This window comes from Callospermophilus lateralis, chromosome 19, assembly GCF_048772815.1.
Source record: "Callospermophilus lateralis isolate mCalLat2 chromosome 19, mCalLat2.hap1, whole genome shotgun sequence".
NCBI classification, from domain to species: Eukaryota; Metazoa; Chordata; class Mammalia; order Rodentia; family Sciuridae; genus Callospermophilus; species Callospermophilus lateralis.
Window position 1 is genome coordinate 31,540,405 of NC_135323.1, and position 11,364 is coordinate 31,551,768.

The 11,364-nt window shown below is 39.1% G+C and overlaps 1 protein-coding gene across 1 annotated transcript in view; it reads right to left on the reverse strand.

The window, feature by feature from the left end:
- The window catches only part of LOC143384786 (cytochrome P450 3A9-like), a 28,903-nt gene extending 19,439 nt beyond the window's left edge, over positions 1-9,464 (reverse strand). The window contains exons 1-7 of the mRNA XM_076839916.1: positions 9,394-9,464; positions 7,419-7,512; positions 6,346-6,398; positions 4,495-4,594; positions 2,201-2,314; positions 1,855-1,943; positions 477-625 (exon numbers count right to left, since the gene is read on the reverse strand). Of these exons, the coding sequence (XP_076696031.1) occupies positions 477-625; positions 1,855-1,943; positions 2,201-2,314; positions 4,495-4,594; positions 6,346-6,398; positions 7,419-7,512; positions 9,394-9,464 (670 nt within the window). The remainder of the gene's footprint in view (positions 1-476; positions 626-1,854; positions 1,944-2,200; positions 2,315-4,494; positions 4,595-6,345; positions 6,399-7,418; positions 7,513-9,393) is intronic.
- Positions 9,465-11,364: the final 1,900 nt, after the last annotated feature.

Below are 11,364 nucleotides of genomic sequence, written 5' to 3' on the forward strand. Positions count from 1 at the left end.
TACAGAAATGAAAATTTGTGCTCCATTTGTGTATTATGTAGTGAAATGTATTCTTCTGTCATGTATAATTCATTAGAACAAATAAATAAACAATTTCTTTTAAAAAAGAAATGAAGTACTCACACATGCTTCAGAATGGAAGAATTTGAAAACACAATGATAAATGAAAGAAGTCAGACATGCAAAGCCACATATTGTATGATTCATTAATAGAAAATTCACACTATCAGCAAACCTATAGAGTCAGAAAATAGATCCATGGTTGCTTAGGCTTGGGGAATAGAGAGTTGATAATGAAATAGTAGCCTGCTTCTGAGTTGACAAATGGTCACTAGTGATGGCTGAGTATATCTTTGTACTGAAAACCATTTAATTGTATAAATTAAGTGGGGAAATTAAAAGGTATGTTAATTATGTATCAATGATAATCTTATTTAAATAGAGAGAGGGAATGAATAACATGGTAGTCCACATACTTATTGAGAGAAGCAAAGGGTCAAAGAAATTAATTTTTAAGAGCTTCTTGATTTTCTCCACAAAGGGATCTTGTGGGTTGTTGAGGGAATCGATGTTCACTCCAAATGAAGTCGCAGTGATCACATCCATGCTGTAGGCTCCAAAAATGCTGAATAGAGAAAGACACGGAAAGTTAAAATCAGTGCCTCTTCCCAATCCTTCCACTACACATGCAGCAAGAAGTAGGAGTAAGTTCACATACCCAGGCAAGACAAGCAATGAGCCACACACTGTCACAGTTATCTGCTGAACTATCAGATGAGTCTATGATCCCTTAACACTATGAGGCCTTTATGAATTGCAAATGAGATACTGTCCTTGTGCAAGGAGTGATGGGAAAGTGAGGTGAGTTATACTCACCTCTGAACTCAAGGAGCTCACCCACACAGGGATAAGATCCATAATCAGACACACTAACACAAGTAGAATGAGGATGATGATGATGGTTGTGTGTAGAGAGTCAGATATGACTGCGAGCTTGAAAACGTAATGCTTACTGTCCTTGATGGGGCCTGCCTGCAAACAGGAGGTTCCGTCAGGTTTAGATAAGGTAACAGCAGACATGCTTGAAAACGAGATGTTTTCTGTCCTTGGTAGGACTTGCTCGCAAACGGGATGTTCTGCCAAGTGGGCTAGGAGGGCGCTGAGAAAATTTTTATCTGTTCTTAACAAAGAGCAGAGCTCAGTATGCTCTAGGCAAGAGTAGATTAAGCCATGAGAAGCGGGTCACTTCTGATTAGAAAATAAGACTTCTGTATACTATGTTTAACTAGCCTAAGACCGGATTTATTGCTGTTAGAAGGCTGTTCTTTGTATTGCAAATGAGGTACTGTCCTTGTGCAAGGTGTGATGGGATAGTGTTCACAATACTATAAAAAGACTGCTGTATACAAAAAAGTAGCTTTTTTCTGCTGCTTCTTTGGCTTCTGCTTCTTCTTTCTTGCTCATGCTGACCTACGAGTGAATTATTTGCGGCATTTTGCATAGTTGGCAGGAGTTGTGTAAAAAACTGAGCTTAAGCAGGACAAATAACTGAGTCTTCCTAAAGGACTCACAAAAATTGACCTTGACCTGGACAGTATTTTGTCTTCAAGTATATCCAAAATCATAAATAGCAGCCAAACAAACCTTGGCAGATATGGAGAGATCCTTTCTCCCCCAGCTGCCCTGTCTCCTCCTGGGAGCAGCACCTTCTTGGATAGATAGTTGGAGTTGTGACTCCAAACTTGTATTTGTCTGCTCATTGTACAAGCTCAACATTTGGAATTCAGTTATGTGGCAGGCAAGTGGAGGGGCTCCTGGTGGAGCTCTGAAAGGCAGAGCTGCCCTGCTACTTACTCTTTCAAGTTGATAAACTTGCCCTTCTCTGATTCCAGTCTCATGTTTTTCACCAACACATCTCCATACTGGTTAATGATGGGGAACATCTATGCACAAAACACAAGATTGTCCATGGTTAAGTGAGGAGACTCAGTCCCCAAGGCTATGGCTTTCCTGGGATGAAGAAATATGAGACATTTATAATGAATCTTACTATATCTCTTCTAAAACATAAAGACAAAAGAACATTTTTAGGAAGTTCAAATTCAGAGGACTATCCCTTGTAAAGGGACTACTATCTATCTCACTTTCTACCCATCCCCAGATTTATCCTTTCCAATGAAAAGCCCTCCTATTTTATTACCTCCTTGAGTTTTCCACTGGTGAAGGTTGGAGACAGCAGTGTTCTTATTCTCTTCCACTCTTCATCCTCAGACAAAGTGATGGCTTTTTTCAAAAATCCCACTGGACCAAAATTCTAGAGTCCAAAGGAAAAGAGATTTTTCTCCTACATAAATTTGGAGGTCTCCACAGTTGCAAAAGTTTGTTAAACAAGCATAATTTACTTTAAAAAAATGTTTAGTGACTGCCTACTAGGTAGCTAGCACTATGTCAGACATTCAATAGTATTTATTCCAAGTGCCTAACCTCCTGAGAGTTAGGAAGAGACACCCAGGTACCTCACACCATTTTTTGGACTTTATATTCCAACCTTTGTTTAGATGCAAAACATGCCTTGTTTGGAAGCTTTTTCCAGGGAAGTAGACAGAAAGAAGACCTAAGAAGACTTAGTACAACCTCCAGGGCTATGCAGAGCAGAAATGGGTTGGTGACAGATTCTAGGTGTTCTTGGTCAACTGTATGTTAACCAAGACCACTTCTGTCTTTACAAGCATTTACAGCCTAAGCATCTTGATAAAGGGGTGCTTAGAAACAATAATTTTAAAAATAATAATATTTGAAACTTAAAGAATTTGGAACATAAGTGTAATAAAGAAAAAACACAAGTTATTAATGGAAGTTCTTCCAATATTTTATAAAGGGCAGAGGGGGAAAGAGAGATAATTCTATTTTTCACCTGGGTGCTAGCCCACCAAAGCAAAACCCTTGAAATTTAGTTCCATCATCTAAAATATATTTTTGAATTAAAATGTATGCTTCCAGCCAGGCACAGTGGTGCATGCCTATAATCCCAGTAGCTCGGGAGTCTGAGACAGGATGATCACAAGTTCAAAGCCAGCCTAGGCAACGGTGAGGTGCTAAGCAATTCAGTGAGACCCTCTCTTGAAATAAAGTACAATATAAGACCAGGGATGTGGCTCAGTGGTTGAGTGCCCTTGAGTTCAATCTTCAGTCCCTCCCCACCCAAAAATAAATATATGCTTCCAACACTCATTCACTGTAAAAATTTAGGAGATCATTAACAGAGGGAAGCTTCTTCAACTTGACAAAGTGATTCTGCAAAAAATCCATTTCCACTAACAATATACTTACTGGTGGCAAACTGAATGCTTTCTCCCAAGCATCAGGAATAATTCTACAATATCTGCTCAGTCACATATAGAAAGACAAGTAAAAACTTCATCTGAGTGTAGATTAGTGATTTGGACATGTTGGGTAGTAAATAGAGGCTGGATTTGGGCAGTGTGAAATATTAATCAAAGTTTTTAAAAATTTTTTTGTGATGATGGGGAGTAAATCCCAGACTTTGTGCATGCAAGGCAAGCACTCTACCAACTGACATAAACCCAGCCCCCAAAGTTTTTAAAAAGTGAAGATAAAGATTGTATGGGAATACACACACACACACACACACACACACACACACACACACAGAGCAGACTCATCTAAAATTGGGGTAAACTTTGGAAGATTAAAGTCTATATCCTTCAAAAGAAATGTTTACTCTCCTGGCTCTTATTCAACCTCACACTGAAACTCCCAGCTGATGTCAGAGGAAAAGAAAAACAAATAAATAAAAGGCATACAGATAGGATTTTCCCTATTTGTAGGTGCAAACATTGACCAATGTGGTCAACACACAAGAAACCAGACACATTTCTAAGGTTAATGAAGAATTGGTGAAAACACATTAAAAACACAATCTAAATATACACAAATGTAAGCATGTGACACATATGCACAGAGTTGCACACTCATTCAAATAGGCACACAAAAGAGGAAAAATGAAAATAAAAAGCCTAGATTGTATCAATTTCCTGTTACTATAGAAATAGGAACTTAATAAATTTATAGTCATGTAAAAAATTATCATTGGGTAAAACAGAATAAATTATATATGCAACTGCCTGGTAATTTTTGGCGAGGAATGCCCTCTGAATTTATAAATATCTCGTGATAAAAATTGAGTTAATAAATAAATAAATGTTACTTTGGATAAGACAAAGGGGAACAAAGGGAAGGGTGAGGAGATGGGAATAGGAAAGACTGTAGAATGAATCAAACATAACTTTCCTATGTTCATATATGAGTACACAACCAGAGAAACTCAACATTATGTACAAACACAGGCTTGGGAAGTTGTACGTCATGTATATATAATATGTCAAAATACATTCTAGTGTCATGTATAACTGAAAAGAATAAATTAAAAAAAACTTTAAAATAACTAAATAAATGTTGAAAGTGAATGCTTACCCGTCGGTTAGTGAAGGCAGAATAACATTCTTTGATGAGCACTGTTTTGATAATGCTTGGCTCCGTAATAACCAAAACAGGCTGTCGACCATCATATAGGCTGTGTTAGAAAAATCGGGCTGATTAAATCTAACAGCCCAGATTCTGCAGCAGGAATCCAGACTTTGATCCTGATGTTACCTATTCTACCTGCCTAGTCCTACAATACATAGCAATATGAAGTTCTGGTTGGGGATTCTGACCACAGAAGCCACTGCAGTCTTCATAGCATAAGGGATAAAGTAGGTAGGAAGAGAAACTTAGAGACAAAATACACCTCCTAAGAGATCATAATTAGAAAGAGCATTGGAACACTTGTTAAATCTAGATGGTGAATATAATAGTATTGCCTACACTATTTTCCATAACTTATTTATTATTTATTGTAATTGTAAGTGGACAGAATGCCTTTATTTGTTTATTTTTAATATGGTACTAAGACTCAAATCCAGTGCCTCACACATGATAGGCAAGTGCTCTGCCACTGAGCTACAGCCTTAGCCCAGAGTCTCCATAACTTTTCACATCGCAAAATATTGGATTATTCAAAAGGCTATTAGGTTAATGAAAAAATTGAAGGCAGATAATTGACTAACTGCTCACAATTACTAAATTTTGCAAGTGGTAGCTGGAGTGAGGCCTTTGGAGATCCAGTGGGGCATGTTGTGTCACTGGATCGCATGGCATCTATGGGCCATGTAAACTGAGCAGAACACTGTGATCAGCCCTGTGCTTTCTGCGGATTGTTGAGAGAAGATGGAGAAGAAGAGTCAATGTCTTCTACCACTATTTTTAGTGTATAGCAAAATGATTACACCTCTTCTATGGCTCTCGCCAAACCCCCACCAGCTCTGAAAGGGAATAGTTGCTACAATAGCTGAGACCACCCTCCAATATAAACCCCATCAATCCACCAGGGAACTCAGTGGTGGAACTACATTCTACATCTGGTCTTAATATCAAATGATGAAGAAGAGAAAGAAATGCTTAGGTCTACTTCATTGAAAAGTCAACACTTAAAATGTAAAAATGGCATATAAGCAACAATAATTATGACAATAAAAAGAGGGAAAAAGTAAAGGAAATGAAGAAAGCTGAGCAGAAATTACTTCCCATCTATTTCCCAGTACCTCCCAGCCTTTTGTTCAAAATCATACATTAAATCTGAAATTTAAATAAGGGAATTTTGCTTTTAAACTAAAAGGAAGTCAATGGAGGAAAAAGATGATGCCATAGACTTATAAGCCCATGTTTAAAAAAAGTTCTCAGGGCTGGGGATGTGGCTCAAGTGGTAGCACGCTCGCCTGGCATGCGTGCGGCCCGGGTTCGATTCTCAGCACCATGTACAAACAAAGATGTTGTGTCCGCCAATAACTAAAAAAAATAAATAAATAAATATTAAAAAATTCTCTCTCTCTCTCTCTCTCTCTCTCTCTCTCTCTCTCTCTCTCTCCTCTCTCACTCTCTCTTTAAAAAAAAAGTTCTCAAATAATACATATCATTCAATTAAAGGAGTCAAAAACAAACAAAAATGGGGAAGATTGTAATAACCAGACATTGGACATAAAGTAAGGCTAGGAGACTCTGGGGTCATCAAAAGCAGGAAAAAAGCCAAAACATGCAACATTCTCAACCTAAGTCAGACTGTGGAGCCAACTTCTGGTGACATGCACCACCCTTGGCAGGACAAGCCTCCAAGGACTTTGCAGAACAAAGGGCTGCATCCAAAAAGCTCTGGGCTGAGGTTGTCCTCACACATTGGGGTACCACATCATAACAAGTCTACCAAAGAGAAATTTTCAGAATACTCACCCCCATGTTTTTCCATACTTTTTATAACATTCTGCATCAAAATTTAAAACACCCTAGGAAGAAGAACAAAATGAAATTCCATTATTGTTGTAAATGTACTGACAGAACATCAAATGTCTCAAATCCCATTAAATCAGGCTTGATGTTCCTAACAGGTGGTTAGAGAGAAGCTCTCACTCAGAGGCTTCTGAGGAGAAAAGAGAAAATATGCAATATTTGAAATGGAATATGTAAAGTCACTTAAATTTTCTCTAAGTATTATACATACTCAACTAATTACCCTTGTCTATGAATACAACATCCTTCTCTTCTGCAGTATTTCTTCTTTTACTTATGTTGTCTCAGAAATATTGAGACCTTCTGAATTATTAGCTCCATGGACTCACAAGGAAACCCAGGGTGAAGAAAAGTGAGTGTTTCCCAGGGCCATCATTTGTCTCCTCATCCAGTATCATTTTAATTTATCTCATGTTTTCTCTAGAATTCTAGTAGCATTAGGAAGTTAAAGATACCAGCAACCTCTTCTAGCCTAGGAGATCATATTGTTGAGTAAGTAAGTGAGATAGTGAACAAATAAAAAGTGGACTTGCCTCCTGTGTGTAGCTCAACTTAGGAAAAGGGGAGATGCTACCTCTCTGCACATAGGACACAGATAGGTAAACACTGGCTCTGAGTTTTCATCATAGAAACTAAGGAATTAATCTTCCTCATGCTAAGTTTCATTTGTAATATTTTAACTGTGCAAATAAAGCATCCCAGTGTGTCTTCCTAGAATCTGCACTGAGAAAAAAGAAAACTTGGTGAGAATGCTCACAGTCTGAACATAAAGCCCACAGCTTAGAGTGTGGATGTGCCAGAGTCCTGAGCTCATCAACAGAACTGGACCTGACACTATGAGGAGTTGTAAACAGATCCCTAGAGTAAACCTGACTGTGCTTTGGATGGGACCCTCACACAGTTTCTGAAGTTTAAAAATCTTGAAACTTCTCTCATGGAGCTGAATTTCTACTAATATAACTAAGCAGATGTTTGCAACCATAAGAGGCAAAACTGGGAGCTCAAATGACACTCACCTGGCGATAATTAAGAAGAGTTCCCAAAAAGGGCAAAGGTCTTGGCCCTGGAATTCCCAGCTTCTTAAAATATCCATGTGAATAGGTCCCATATCTAGAAAGTGGAAGAAAAATCCAGGTCAAGGGATTGGGACTGTGTGTATATAGTGGCTCACGAGTCACTGATTCAAGTATGGGAACAGTGAAGCCAGGCAGGTAACAGGTAGGCCATAAATAACAACAAAAACTCCAATGGCCCTAGTTACATCTGCTCATCATCTCCTCTCTTAGGGAATCCTGAGAGATGCCCAAAATCATAATAATTACCTCAAAGCAGCTAATTCCATCATTAGGCTCCCAATGCTACAGTGAATATCTGATATAAGTCCCCCAAACATGATCTTGAAAATTCCTGAGCAATTCAGCCTAGATTTCTTCCAGGTCACCTCATTCACTGGTGTCAGCTTAGGAAGCTGACTTGGTACCATCATGTTGGCCTCTCTAGTGCCTCCAGTGCAGGCTGTCCCCACTCTGGGCCTTCTTCCCTGAGCAGAGAGGAATAATCTCCCACTTTTTCATAACTCCTATCTGGATGCCTTTTATGGAATCATTGGTCCACATTCTCCCTTACTCATCTGCTGTAAAGGATTAAGAACACTGGCATATGGGAAACTGTTGAGTAAAAATAACCTGCGAGGCAGATATATTTAAACACATTTGCAATCTACATCATGGATGTATGTATTAGATTAATGTTCCTTCAATTGTTCAAAAAATATGAGCTCATTTTTAAACAAATTGGTTTTCACAAATACCAAATCCAAGAGTTCTATTTTGACCTTCAGAAGGAACGTGAGAAACTTACCTCAAAGAAATTGTACTATTGAACAGAATGAAATTAAAACATTTCCATTAATTTTAAAATGCCACTGGAGGGAAAATAGATGCAACAAAAGCCTGAATACTACCCTTTACTTCAATTGCTACAACCAGGTTTATATTTTCTATTTTCACATCATTATGAATACCAACTCTTATAAAAGTGGATTTAAAATAGAAGTCAAAGGTCTCCTTGGGTCAATGTCTTCTACCCTCAGTCAGAAATAACTGCTCTCTTCACCTGCTCCATGAAACCAGGAATCCCACTATTTTTTTCAACATTTTTTAGGTGTAGACAGACACAATACCTTTATTTTATTTAGTTAGTTTTTTTGTGGTGCTGAGGATCAAACCCAGTGCCTCACATATGCCAGACGAGCTCTCTACCACTGAGCCACAACCCCAGCCCAGGAATCCCACTATTTAAAGGAATTCTTCTACTATATCATTTTATTCATGCTCCTGTACTGGAATATCATGGGAAAATGTTTAAAATACAAAATTGGCTTATTAACTTCTGTCTCTTAAGCTGCAATTAGATTTCAAATCAAGGAAGAAACAAATCTCTACACTGATACTAATTTAAGGAATAAAAGTTCAAAATTTCTCCCAGGTCTTTGCTCAATAGTTTCATCATTCAGCAGTAGTTGCATATTGCAGGGTGGAAGATTTGAGTTTTTGGAGGAAGGGCTGTTCCAGGGAAGGGGAACAGAACAGAGAGAAGAGCTGAGTCTGAGCCTGTGGTAGCACCTGGGGTGCACTTGGTGCATTTTACAAATGGTGCTGGGACATGGGGAGAAAAAGCAGGAACCACCTCTTCCACAGGTTCCTACACATCTCTTGTAGTGCACATAGAACACAAAAGATAAAAAATGACACAAAAAATTGAGAAGACCCCTCTTTACCCCCAGAATTCTGAAAGTTTGCAGAGGGTGTATCACTTTTCAGAAGGTGTCCAGTTGTTTATAATCTGCATCTACTGAACAAAGGCTGATTAATCTAGGTCCAAACTGAGACTCAATCAGAAGTTCATCCCCCAAATCAAATTATATCACTAAACCTCCTAGTCACAGAAATAGGAGGTTTGAAGAGGAGAGGAACTGGGACAGTTACTCACAGATAGAGGAGCACCAGGCTGATTCCCAGTAGAAGCCAGGTTTCCATGGAAAAGTTTGGGATCAAGTCCATCACCACTTTCCTTCTAAAATTTTCTCCTCTGAGTTTCACTTCCAGCTATGTGAGCTATCTTTTCACAGGGGAAGGTGCCAAGCTTGTCTTCTGTGAACAGCTGTGAGTCAATGAGGCCAGTCAGGCATATTTATATGCTGGGAAAGGAGGTGGGGCTGGGTGTACAGCCAGTAGAAAAAACCACCTGTGCCCCACCCACTACTGCAGAAGCCAGGTGCCCTCTCCACCTTGGCAGTTGGCAGTGAGTCATGAGACATGCCTATTTTGATCTTTGAGCTCAGGTTTATAAAAATTATCAATAAAAACTTTGATCAGTGTTATCATTATGCCAAAAGATTTTGCTTCTTTTCAGAAACTCAAGTGAAACATTGGAATTAAATGTCCTTTAATCAATTTTTGTCTCCTTGGGTGTTCTCATTACAAAATCCTTGAATTCCACCCAAAAGGTTACATCTAAATAACTACTCATGCACTTTCTTCTGCTTACAATGCCTTCATCTCCATAAAAGACTTTTTTAAAAAATATTTTATTCTTTCTTTCTTTCTTTCTTTCTTTCCTTCCTTATTTATTTCTATTCAGTGCTGAGAATCAAACCCATGGTCTCACACATGCTAGGCAAGCGCTCTACCACTGAGCCAAGCCCCAGCCCAGAAGACTCTTAATCATCCTTCAAAACCCAGCTCAGTCAAAACTTCATCTGGTAAAGGCTTTCAACACCATCTCTTCACACGGAGCCACTTCCTCCCCTGGACAACTTCTATTATCCCTGGAACACAAATCTCTTGTTGTTGTTCTCTTTACTGTCCTACAACATTGTTGGATTCCACCTTTGTTTAACTTTCCAGAATGTGAACTTCTCTACAGCAGGGTCTCTGTACTATCCACTATTAAGCCCCTAGTCCCTAGCAGAGTTCTTTACAAAGAGCTGGTATCCAGGACGTTTGGTCACTGAGTCAGGTGAGATAGCTGAGTCTCTGCAGGTTCTTTCCCTGTGAATCTTTGGTGAGCACTTCATCTTCCTGGTTTATTAATACAGGAAGATTATTTGTCTTGTTTGGGCCACAGTCACCTTCCCAGAACATTCAGGCTGTTGTGCCAGTACCTTGATGGCCAGAAGTCCCCAATAAAAAAATAGTGGGCATTGACAAGATGAAGCTGATGGATGCACTGAGTAATGTCAATCCAGAATACTTCCTGTGCAGCCAGTAAGAGATCCCTGCAGTAGCCAGAAAGTTAGACAGATTTTAGAGCAAAGAATAGCCTCTGTCTCTGAAAATAATTCATGTCCATGACCAATGGGTGTGAAAGGACAGAAGAGGAGAACAGCAGCCTGCATGGCCAGGTGAACCACAAATCTCTACCCACACATCTCATGGCAAATATCACCACAGAGAGCACATCCAGCACCAGAACCCCAAAAAAATGATCCCAGATTTTTCATTAGGCCAAGAGGTGTCTGAGAAGGTAAATGGGTGGTTGTGGGTGGAGAACGGACCCGGGAACTGGTTTAGGAGGAGTCTTATAAGAACAATTGTCATTGTTAAACCCTCAGCAGATTCCTGATGTGAGTGATGCTAGGTCTAAGTGTTTGGAAATCATACCAGCTCATTAATTTAACTCTGAGTCAAATTCTTTGTCTGATTAGCCTGAGAAACAGAGGATTAGGTAACAAAGTCTCCAAGTTCTCAAAACATAACAGAATGAGAAGACATTTAAGCTGTGCTTGTGTGCTTCATTCTCTCTTTCTTCTTACTCTGTGCCAACTGATACTCACGCTTCACCAACCCTTCCCACATCTCTGGCATGCATTCAAACAATAAGAGATTACAGTGTCATTTGAGAGCTATTGACAATTAATAATCTTGAAACAGACTGAATTTGGAGGCACCCCATCTGACA